We start from the raw sequence: 12,164 nt of genomic DNA on the forward strand, positions 1-12,164 counted from the left end.
GTTACACACTCAAATTCCTGCCTCTTAAAATTCAAGCCTCGTGCAACTCCCAGGCAGCCTTCTCTGACACTCCAGTGCCAAATCGAGGTGCTCCGTGGATACAGCGGCTGTACGGGGAAACCGGCAGGGGAATCGCGATGGCTGCTGGACTGATGGACAAGCGCCTGCGGGAGCTTCGATCTACCTCGCTCGCCCTGTTGGCAGAGCCGCTGCGGGCACTGAGGTTCCAAAGCTTTTTGGGAGCCTTCCAGAAGTAAAGTAGCTGCTCCGTCGTTACTCACCTGCCTCCTCCTTTGAGGAGTGAGCCGGCGTGGCTAAGCACAGTCTGAAAGCGCCCGGCTTTCCCAAACACACGCAAACCCAGCAACGTGCCTCATCTTACTGAGTACTGCTCAAATAAATACAGAAAAAAGGAGAAATTGCAGTTCCTATGAAATCAGAAAAAATATATATACTAACCTACAGGTCAAGAATAAAGAAACTGCTTTATCCTCATCCCTGCTGCTTGAAAGGAAGGATTCAGTTAGCCCCAAGCGCTGAATCTTTCTGCTGAAAAATGAGCAAATCTGAGCCACGGGCACCCTCTGCTGGGGCACCCACGGCTGCGGGAGCAGCGCCGGTGCGGGAGGAGCTGGCCTGCAGCCTCCCTGGCCACAATCCTTTTTATTTCAACATTTAAAAAAAAAAAAAGACACATTCGCCTACAAAACACAAGAGCTGTCACCCCAGCAATGCACCAGTCCACCGTTATTCAGTGACCAGCTCACCTTCCGACTTGGACAACAAAGCCGAGTCGACAGCTGTTGTTTCAGGGGGATTTGGATTTTGTCCTTTTCCACTGGAGAGAGCGAAGGGGCAGACGCAGCCCACGATACGTACCACCGTGCCAGGCACCCTCTCCATCGCAGCCACAGCAGTGAGTACTCAACACCTTTGAAGAGCTCCATGTCCTGTCCTGCCCCCCATCCCAGGCATCTGGGGCGCCCCCAGCCCCACAGCCCCCCACCGCTGCAGCACCCACCGGCCAGGCCCTCCCAGGGACCCATCTGAAAAACCTCCACATCCACAGACCGGTTTACAGACTTCATTTAGCTCAAAGGAAAGTCCTAATTAGTCACTCTGAGTGATTTACTTGTTCATTTGGAAGGGGGGGAGGGAGGAGACTAAGCTGAATTGTTTGAAATTATCCCTAAAGGGCACTGTAAATTAAGTGTTAATGAGGAATCCTATGCAAAGGGCCACAGTAGCTAAATAAAATAATTAAGGTGCTAAGTGATAACATTCATTTGGTTCTCAATAATTTAGCCAGCCTGGTTTTCAACCAGGATATTTGCAAATGAAGCCACCCTCACCCCCTCCCACGCCATCAGCGGGGACGGTGGTGCTGGGGCAGCTCAGCATCCAGTAGGATCAGGCCCACCATGGAAAGGAAACTTCCCCGGCAGAAGAGAACAAGCTCCTGATTCTCCTTCCCACCTGAAGGAAGTGCTCTGTTCCACTAATCACACTCTGGATTTATATATGACACAAAAAGGATTGATTTGAGTCTACAACCAATCTTTACAGAGGCTTTATTTCAATGGGACGCGTTTTTCTCTGCTACAGCTGTTTCCTAACAGCTCATGTCCATCCTTCGGCAGGGCTGCAGACCTGGTTCACAACCAAATACAACAGGGTGTGTTTTCAGACATTCAAGCAGCAATATGCAACAAAGAAACCACCTCGGCATGAAGAAATTGCTACCGAGTAGTCCCAAATCGCACCTGGTTCTCACCAGCACCCTCTTGGCTGCTAAGGGGGGGCGGTGGGCTCGGGCACGGCTGCTCTCAACGGCAGCACCAGCCGAGCACCCTCTCTCACCCCCAGCCCAAATTCTCTCCACAGCACAAGCAACGTACAAAGCCCCCGGCGCAACAAGCACAAGGCTTGCAGCCATCACCGGGTGGTATTTCACTGCAAAAACCAAAGGATTTGGCTGTCTGCTTTTAAAACCTAGCTTTGTCTCCCTTCCTTACAGCCGGTCCTCCAAGGTGCCGGTGGGAGGTGTCACCTAGTACCTGCAGGTCTCCGACTTCAGCGTTAAGCCAGGGTTCGGGTGGTACTGTGCGTCAGACAAGATCCGGCTCAGGCCAATGGGGCTCTCCCTGTAACTTGCTGCAACGGTGAAGACCCTGGAAAGAGCACTTCCGCATCCACACCAACAGAGCACAGCCACAAAACGCCGAGCAGCTTCCCCCGCCAAATAACAGAAAACTTCAGTCACCATGCTTCAGCTTTTGGCTGCAGATGGAGTGCAGGAGAATACCTGTAAGAAAGTAAAAATAAATTTTTAAAAAAATAATCTTTTTTTAAACTACAAAAAAATTATTCTGCAGGCCTGGATGTTTGTTTGATTTTTCTAAATACAGAAATTTGGACTATGATGCCTTTGTGCATCAGAACTGTTTTTACCAGTAGCAACAGAGACGTTCAGTGACTCGATCCCGGGGTGAAGCGCTCTGCCAGGGGGTATGGCCAGCATCCGATGGCACAAGAGCTGCGTCTCTAGGGAAAGTCCGTCACCTTCACTACCTGCAAGACAAAGACACTGCTCAGGTCAGCTCGCAGCCACTGCCACCTCCCTTTTTCCCCTGCTGAGTACAGTTCCTGCTAATGCTGTGTCACAACTACACCCTGCCCCTAAGCTCACCAGCAACCTCACCAGCTCCCATGCAGGAGCAGCCAAGAACTACCAGCGGCGAGATGGGCACCTTACCTGCCTTCCCTTCCTGGCCCACTCCAGTCTCCCCGGACCTGTTCTCCAGTATCTTAAGTGTTTTTGAGGGATACCTGTGCAACACGCCTGCATGCACAGCGTAAAGTGCAGAGCCTTGTAGCCTGAGTGGGAAGATCCCCTGCGCAAAGAGCCACCGTGCCAGCGGACGCCTGCCCACGTACATGACAGACAAAGCAGACAAGAGGCCACGGGCCTGATCTGGTCCAGCAAATCCCATATCCCTATTGATAGTGACGGGTTCAGCCTTTTCAGCACACAGTACCACCAGCTGGGCGCAACTTGTGAATGCAGACAGTTTAACCAGAGGCTTCAATTGATTAGTTGTTAAACCATCCAACAGCCCTGATATGTTTGGGCTGATACACTGGTGAAACAGAGTTGAAATCTATCCCAGGTCATTAGTAGTTGTTTGACTCACACTGTCACAAAGGGAAATGGAAAGGGAGAGGCTTTAAACAATCCTGCGCGTAGACAAGTGAAAATGCAGAAGACCACAGACCTCCCAGCCCGCTCAGCTCCCCAAAGAATTCTTCCACATTCATTATTTAGAGCTACAAAGACAGCTACACGGCTGCAAGAATACCCAGCTTATTTCTAAGACACGCTCATCCTCTGATAAAACAGGCTCAGCATGCAGGAAGTGACACACTCCCCTTCAACAGCCCTACCCCGACCCCAGCTGAACCCCAGACTCGTCCTGGGACAGCACTGCCGGGACATGCGCTGCCTGCCAAGGGTTTCTGCGCCTTCTGCCTGCGTGACCGGTGCTGTCACCAAGCTAACTTAAATTTAGACGCTTACCTGAAGTTTTACCAGCATACAGGGATGCCTTAGGCACCATCTATGCCACTGGAGAATCACTCCTCCACAAGGTAAATGACCTCTTTGCTGGGCTGAGCTGCCACAAAATTCTTCCCGTTGTCTACTTACAGCACCTCCCCGGCAGGCCCGTCCCTATGTATTGATCTGTGCAACACCCCTCTGTGCACAGGGAAGCAGAGTGCTGTTATTCCCATTTCATAGACTGGAAGCTGAAGCCCCGTCTCATGTTTTTGCTGGCCTGATCTAACTAGCAAGCAAAAGAACGCTTTGGGTAATGCATCTTGCATCACCTTCCCACATGAAATAAGCCACACTGCCAAAAGCATCCTTTGGCTGGCATAAGTGAACCTTCAGAAAACCAAAATCCCATCCTAACCATTATTTTCTTCTTTCTTTAAGTCAGAAGTGCAGACAAGACGTGGGTGAGTTACCTAAAGTCACACGGGAAGCTTGGGTGACACAAAGAATCAGAGCCAGGCCTCCCACGGCCCGGCCTGCCTCTGCATCACTAGACTGTGGCTCTCTAGGGATGCTTCAAGAAAAAAAAAAATTATCCTACTTTTTCCTGATTCAACACAGAAAAGTTTTACAACTTACAGCCATATTTGTCTCCTGAGCTTCTCAAACCACACTCTCGTGGGACTCTCCAACCGGGACAGCAGCTATTGCCAGAGGTACGATGGCTCCTAGAGCAATCCTCTCCTCTCCCTGATAAGGGTCTTACGATTCCTAATAAAGGCAGCAATTTTGCTTCCAGCTTTTACAAAGCTTTTTATGGCTCTGGCTGCTTAAAATAATTAGGACCCATAAATTCAGGGCAAAAAGACTTGCACGGAGTGTGACACGAGGGAGTATTGACTGAATCAGAATAAATCCTAGTTTATACTGGTGAACAAAACACTTCCACATCTTTGACTTCCATCTCTTAGCTTTTTGCCTTACTGACAGGCCTCAAAGACCAGAGTTACAGCTTGGCTGAAACGATAAAACAGGTTTCCTGCCCCGTTTGCAATTAACACCACTGTAACAACTGCAGTTTCCAGCAAAGGAAGTTCAAATCCAGGCAGAAGCAGCCGTGCCGGCAGTTCAAAGAGATACGCAAAATGAGCATCTCGGTAAAACCACCAATTCCATGAACAGCCTTAAACCCCAAGCTAAAGACTGAATGTGTAAGAGGAACAAATTACCCAGAAACTCTTCTTGCTCAGACATCTAAGTGCTCCCAATCTGTTCCTGTTCACACAAGGCTCCCAGTCTTCAGGGCCGCCAGCCTGCCTGTCACCTCCGGCAATGACTCCAGTGCAGACAACATTAAGCCGGACTGTCCAAATCACTCCCTGCCAAGCCAGCGAGGATGCCAGGAGGGTGAATTCAAGTCTGCAGATGCTTAACTTACAAGGCAATCTGTGCAATGCTAGGAAGCTCGCTACCATGCTAAATTATCTCTGCTGCTCTCTGTTTGCCGCTGCAGGTATGCTACATATTCAGATCTAGGACGCTTCTTCAAACAACCTCAGCATCGGATGACTGTAATGTTCAATTTTCTTTTCAGCGAAGAGTTAGTGCTCAGCAGAGAGTTGAAATCATTACTGCTGCAAGGTCCGGGAGCTCTCCTCATGCATCTACCAATCAGCCTCCAATCTCCCTTGACAAAAGGATATTTGGACTTTTTCCTGGAGAAATCTCTCATAATTCAAGGTAACGACACCACTGCCACTTTCACCCCCTTCCTTTCTCCTGGTGTTGTCGTCGTTTCTGGGATGCATTTCTTTGTGGTCCATCAGCAGGGCTGCCAGCCTCCCTACTCCCTTTATAATATAGCTCCACACATCTTGTAGAGATGCCAGATTTGCGGCGTTGTCTTGTCAGTATTTCTAGGAGTTCAATAAACATTTTAATTAAAGAAATGTCTTCTGAGCCAAGAAAACCGCAGCACAGGGCAGGATTACAGCCCCTTGATGGCTCATCGCCAGCATGACACTACTTCCAAGCGTAAAAGCTCAAACCAGCTCTTGTGACAGGTGACACAACGTGGGGGGCTACAGCATGGCTGCAGAAGGGCGCCTAGAGCAGCGCTCTTGGGTGAATTTCTTTCTCTAGCTGCCAAAAGGCCGTTACTCCCCTTCTCTTCACCTCCTAGGAAGTTGCACAACCCTAAACTCTGCCTACAAAAGACAGCATCCTTTGCAAGTGTCCTCCACACAAAGAGGGGGGAGAAGCAGAAGGCCCTGGAGGAATCACCCAGTTTAGGTGCTCAGGAAAGCGTCACCCGTTGCCCAAACAGCGCACAGGTCTGCCTGGGAGGAGGCTACACCAGCTCCTCCTGCTGCTAGCCCAGCAGCCAACAGCTCCTGCCTTCTCCTAAGCATACAGAGCAGCCACTGACTGGTGTCTGTAGTGGTGTCTGTGCCATAAAGCTCAGCTTCGTGTTCAGAGCATCCCCAGCAACAGCTCCTCATGCTTTTTTCCAGACCTGGGCACAGAGACATATTCCTGTTTTTTTTAAGAAGGAAACATGACAGAGCAAAGACATGGCACAGCTCGCTATTGCGGCCTCAGCGCAGCAAGCGCAAACACGTACCTCCTGGGTCTCACTCAGGTTTGTGGTTCACCAACCCAGAAAATCTAAGTTCAAGGCTCTAGGACAAGATCAAAAGTGCACTATGATCTGGCAGAACACAGTGCAAAACAACCCGTTGTGGCTGCACCGACACAGACCTGTCCTGCCACTGGAAACTGCTATCTAGACCCTCTGCAGCTACTAAACTGGTTTGGTCTTGCAGGTCCTACTGGGAGGTTTCTTGGCTCCTCCTCTTTTTCTGGGTCCCTATTTCATTTGCAGCCAGATCATTCTAGTACTTCTTGCTCAGCTTTTCTTTTCCAGACCAAAGCGTGATGTAACGTAACAGACCTGCAACTAGCTTTGGAGTGAAACATCACCCTGACCATTCCCTCACACATGCACTTCCACCAAGCCCAAAGCTCTGGAAATTGAAATACCGATTACTATAATGACGGGTTTATTCCACTGAAATTCCAAGCAACTGATGACAGGAACATTTTCCACATCCTCAGGCTGGCTGACCGTTCCCACGACTTCCCAGCCTTCCGCAGTTTTAGCCTAGGAAGAGAAAGGAAACAAATGTCAAAAAATTGACTACTTTTCAAACTTAAGAAAAAAATAAGTCATGTCTGTAAACATGCCTATTTTTTTTTTTTTAACATTTTCAGTTAAGCTGAATGGCTTTTCTGGGTTTTTTTGGCATCCCTTGAATTTTTACCACCAAAGTCCTCCCAGCGCCAGCACACAAACCTTCATTTAAGAAGAAAAAAAAAAAAAAGAAAAAGTAATTTTCTTTCTAGTGTTTATTCCAGTTCAGCAAGCAAACAAACAGCAACTGAAAAGCTTTTTTTTTGCCCATACAACAGTTCTAGGAAGGTTTTTGCCAGGAAAGCATACAAAAAGAGTAGTGTTAAACAAATTAGCATAAGGCTAATCCACAGAGCAATGCAGTGGAAGTTCTCAAGTGCAGGCTCAGCCACCAGAAGCCCACAGTAACGTTTTCAAACGCTGATGCCAAAAATCAGCTCATACAAAAGGCAGGGCACTCAACACTCAGTGCCTCACATAACCAGAGAACCAGCCTTCCCTCCCGCACCCTAGTAAAAAGAGCCTTAATTATTTGTCTCGGAAATCCATTTTAACAATAAAAGAACTGCTGCTCCTTGCCAGCTACATTTCCTGTGAAACTGGCACTTTTTACATTACATTATATCAAATTTACACCAGCCAGGCAATGCCAAGGGTTAGGGCAGTGAATCTGGGTCCAATTAAATGAACCGCTGCAATGGCTCAAAATGTTAATAATTCAGACTTTACAGTAACAAAGTGATTCTTCCAGCTGTTTCAATTAAATATCAATATATTTTATGTGCCTTTCATTTCGCCACCACCCAGAGCTCCAGCTGCCACAGACCTGTTGTACAGCTGGACAAGGGTTTTCTAGCACACCAGGTGGGAACAGTCCCGACTTACCTCCACTTGCCCTCCTCGCAGTCACCCCAGACTGTGACAAGCTCTTCCTCAAAGGGACACAGGCATGCAGCGACCCTGGGAGCACAGACCAAGTGCCTCCATTCCCCTGAGGGTCTGCAGCCTCTGCCCTCCCACCCTATACAAAGCCTCCAACCCCACTGCTCCCCCAGGTCTGGCGGATCCCACACGAACAGGGGAGGGCAGATGAGAGCCTGCAGCTCCCTGCTCTGCACACACACACAATATTCAGCCAGGGCACAGGGGATCTCCACGAGGACTCAGGGCAGTCATACAGTGCTATCACAGGGGATCGACGCACTCTGCCAATTCAAAACAACATCCCTGGGTTTGTTTCAGTTTAAATCATGTTTTTCCACAGGCATTCCCTTTCCTTTTCCAGCACATTTAGCAAAGGGTCCCTATCTCATCTCACCGCATAGGTGGAGCGTAAACAGATTCCCAGCAGCTCACACCAGCCCTGGTTTCTCCTCTCCCCTGCTCCAAAGGCTGCCCAATGCTGCCATCGTGTGCCTGGGCCCTGGGATGCTGCTTCCGCCTTGTGCTGGGCAAGACCTGCTGCAGGCACAGCTCTAGTGCCGGTCCCCACAGACAGAAAGGGAGACAGAGCCCGTCTTACCGAGCTCGCAGCATGAGTACGGGAGACAGACAGTGTCATCCTGCCATCATCATCTTCCAAAAAAGACTCCCACCCCACTCGATGGAGTGGGACTGGGGGTGCATGCCCATAAGAGGTGGTCCGACAGCACAGACCATCGGCAGCAAACAGGAATGCAGACCAGGAGCAGCGGACGCTGCAAATAACTGAGTCTTTTTCCTGTACCTCCTCTCTATTCAATACACGCAGTATTTCAGGCTTCTTGAAAGGAAAAGGAAAAAAAACCCATGGATCATTCTACCTTCAAAAAGCCACGGAGATCATCTGTGCTGTAGACATCGAAGACTTCCATGGCTCCAGAACTAGCTTTGCTCACTGTTGGAGTCAAGGGGCAGCTGCAAGAAAAGAATGGAAAAGTGTCATATGAGAGCAAAAAAAGGAAATCCAGGAGAATTTTTCTTTCTATATTTCCTTCTCTTGCCTCTGCCACCCAATTCCAACTACTGCGCTAAAGATCTAGCTCACTATAATGATATATTTTCCTATGGAGATTAGGAGGGCTCAGAAATTAACCTAGGAAATAGGCTGTAGCAGTTTTGCGCACAGATGGACAACTGAAACACAAAATAGAGTAAAGCAAAAAGGACCCAGGGAGGTTCCTTACCAGCCTGGAATACCACGTCTCACAGCCTCCCTGCAAAGCGCAATGCAAAGCAGCAGCGAGACAAATTCAGCTCTCAAGCTCAGTCCTAGAAAACCCTCTAAAGCATCTGTCAAGCAATGCAGGCTAGAACCTCTTTGGGAGCCAGCAGGAAAAGAAAGAGAAAAGCTGAAGGAGCAGATAACCGACCCTGTACCTGTTCCTCTGGCTTGTCACCACTCTGTCCACCCCCAAGAAATAGGCAGAGCGCAGCAGTGCCCCAAGGTTCATGGGATCCTGAATCTGCTCCAACACCAGCCAAATCAGCTGTCGGTTCGGACTCTCTTCATCCCCCAAATCAGGCTTCTCAGCTTCCTCCAAACTCTTGAAACGGAGAGGAGTGGCCTCCAAACAAACTCCCTGGTGGACCTGACCTCTGCAAAGAGCATCCAGCTCTCTCCTTTTGACGTGGTGCACAGGGACTCCCCGGGCCATGGCCTGAAGGACAAACTCACTCATAACACGCCGCCGAGAGCCGCTGTTCTCCTTGAGGAACAACCTGAACAGGTCCCTTCTCGACTGGGAGAGGGCCAGGGAACAGGGTGCAATCCCAAACAAGATCTCTGAGCCTTTAGTCCTCTCGATGGACAGAGGCTTCCGTTCCAGGCTCTTCCTTGCCTTTGAGAAGTCATCCTCTCGCCAGCTCCACGACTCCCTGCTGGCTGTCACAGCCTGCCTGACTCTGCTCTCGTACGCCTTGTGCCACGGTCGTGGCCGGCTCTGTGGAGCCAGGCCCCCACGGGAGGCACGGGGGGGGGTCACTGGCTGAGCACCCTCCGGGAGGGCTGGTGCATGAAGCTGACCGCCGCCATCCCCACCTCGGGGTAGCCCTTCCTCATCCCCACGCACGGCAGGCGGTGCGAAGTGCGGGGGCCGCTGCTCCCGCGTGGAGCCGTGTCTCACCCCCCACCACCAGCGGCTGGCGGGCGACAGCCCCAGGGCCCTCCACACACCGGACCTGAGCGCCTGCTCCATTGGCACCCCCAAAGGCCTTTCCACGCGGGATGGGCCAGCGCTGCCACCGGCGGCCTAGCCCACGGCAGGCGGTGCGGCCCTCAGGCTGCGGCTGAGCTGACAGGAGGCGGCGCCGCACCACCCCACGGGAGGCCCTGAGTGGGAGAGGGGGTGGGAAACACCGAGCTCGGCTCCACAGCCGGCCCGGCGGCAACACAGGGACGGCGGCGGGGCTGTGGGGCCCCTGCTGGGCTCGCCAGCACGGCAGAGGGGCTGCCGGCGCGCAGCGGGCGCCGCGGACACGCGTGGGCCCCGCCGCCGCCCCTCTCCTACCGTCCGCCGGCGCCGCGCCGCTTCCGGGCGGGCACGAGGCTGACCAACGAGACGGGCATCGCCCCGCCCCGCCCCGCAGCGCCGCCTGGCGGTGGGCGGGGGCGCAGCCGCGCCGGGCCCGGCCTCGCTCCCGCTGCCGGGAGGCCTGAGGGGAGCGGGTGGTCCCGGCGCCGGCGCCCCAGCCCCCGGCCACGGCCCGCCAAGGTCCCCCCGCAGCCCTGAGGGAGGAGGGCAGCTTTGCAAAGGGCAGGGTTGGTGCTGGCCCCAGCTCCTCAGCGGGGAGCTGACCCCGCCACCACCCCCGACCCCCGCTGGCAGCGCCTTAATTAAGCGGAAAACAGCTTTTGGTCGCTTCATTAGGGCAGCTCGCCAAGGCTGGGGAGAGGGGCAGCATCCCACAGCCTTTCGGCCAAACAACCGGCACCACCCAGGTCCAGCAATAAAAGCACCAGGGCTTCGGGAAGTCCTGGCGTTGGCCTGGCACAGGTATTTTTAACATTAAATAAATAAATAAATAAATAATGAGTGTTTGGCCTGCATTTACCTCAAGGGAGTGGGGATTTTTCTCTGACCCCATTCCCAAAGGCCGTGTGTGCTCAGGCGCGCTGTCAAACCCCCCCGGACAATGAAAACTCTCCAAACAGCATCTAATCGGCTGGAAATGCACGTTCCGAGGGCGACGGCCCGGCCCATTTACCACCCAGGCACGGGAATGGCAATGTGCTTCTCTAAACACAGGCAGAAAGGGCTCCGATGCTGCCACGGGGCTCAACTTGCCCCGAACCTGTAACTTCACACCAAAATGCCGCTTTTCTAATTACGTGATAGTTTATATCCGTCTTTTAATTTCATAAATGGATAGACAAGGGGCAGGCAAACAGGGAACTGGGTCATTCACAGCAACAGGTACAGGACCAACCCCCACATGCAGCTTTAGGGCTTCCTGGGGTTTATCCCCCACACAAACACACCCGCGTGGGCTACGGGGGACAAACCACGTTATTTTTAAAGGATTTTGCAGAGAGAAGCAAGAAGTCCTTTCCTGTACTGTTTGCCTGAAGTACTGGCAAGTTATGTCAGGCCTCAAAAATATCATGAAATTGCTTTTACACATTCAGAGGTTGTAAGTAAAATCCTATTTCTCCTGCTGATAACCAGAGCCAACTGTGCCCATGGTTCTTCCCCCCAAAAAATAAGAGCTAAGACTAGTCACCTGAGAGCACATAATCTGCCAGATAAAGCGTTTGCTGGAGGCAGAGCAGTTTTAACATAACTGATGATACATACACTACAGATGGCCAAAAAAAAAAAAAGCACAAGAATAGGGAAAAAACCATGGTTTTAATTCTACAAAGGCTCTCCACCTATTTACAAGGTATCCAAAATACCTGCCTCAAATCCAGCAATGGCAGCCAATCCAGCTATTCGTTACTTATGTGCAAAAACCTTGTGTTTCCAGGATAGCGAGCTGAGCTCACGAATATGCCCCTGCGCTTGGACGAGCAGAAAAGGGACTGGGAAACAAAAATGCCTTCAGTTAACGACGACGATAACCTGTCTTGCTTCGAGGCAAGCACGAGAGACTGAAAGAGTTCGATATCCGAGGCCGAGCAGCACCAGGAGCTCATCCCTTGCATAGTTTAGTCAAACCCAGCCGTGCCCAGCAGCCTACCTGGGGATTTCAGCCAAGCCCTGTGGAGCGCGGCTTCATTTTGAACAAGGACGGGCGAGTCCAACCTCCACAGGTTATCGGCGAAACAACTGGATGCTATTCTGCTCTAGAAAGCAATTACGGTTTTTCTCATGAAGAACCAAAAAAAAAAAAAAAAAAAAATCACACATTTCTGTTTGAACTCTTCCCCAAAGAAAGGTTTAGCTGCAAACAATAAAAAGGATGTTATGTTTTAACACAAAAACTGCTACGTAC

General features: G+C 51.2%; 1 protein-coding gene across 1 annotated transcript; it reads right to left on the minus strand.

Moving 5' to 3' along the window:
- Positions 1-1,555: 1,555 nt before the first annotated feature.
- On the minus strand, positions 1,556-10,258 carry MRM1 (mitochondrial rRNA methyltransferase 1). The gene is made up of 5 exons (XM_063341967.1): positions 9,108-10,258; positions 8,552-8,645; positions 6,599-6,719; positions 2,452-2,571; positions 1,556-2,305 (listed from the first exon to the last, which is right to left on the minus strand). Exons 1-5 carry the CDS (start codon positions 9,923-9,925, stop codon positions 2,256-2,258), a joined length of 1,203 nt encoding a protein of 400 aa, XP_063198037.1. The 5' UTR covers positions 9,926-10,258; the 3' UTR covers positions 1,556-2,255.
- Positions 10,259-12,164: the final 1,906 nt, after the last annotated feature.

The sequence above is a fragment of the Chroicocephalus ridibundus genome, chromosome 7 (genome assembly GCF_963924245.1).
Source record: "Chroicocephalus ridibundus chromosome 7, bChrRid1.1, whole genome shotgun sequence".
NCBI lineage: Eukaryota > Metazoa > Chordata > Aves > Charadriiformes > Laridae > Chroicocephalus > Chroicocephalus ridibundus.

Bases quoted from the DNA above. Each gene is read 5' to 3' on its own strand.
- MRM1 (XM_063341967.1), bottom strand. From the start codon at position 9,925: ATGGAGCAGGCGCTCAGGTCCGGTGTGTGGAGGGCCCTGGGGCTGTCG. The intron at 8,646-9,107 runs GTACAGGGTCGG...CTTTTCTTGCAG, and splicing joins GTGACAAGCCAGAGGAACAG to CTGCCCCTTGACTCCAACAG. The intron at 2,572-6,598 runs GTATTTCAATTT...TTTGTCTTGCAG, and splicing joins ACCCGTCATTATAGTAATCG to GTAGTGAAGGTGACGGACTT.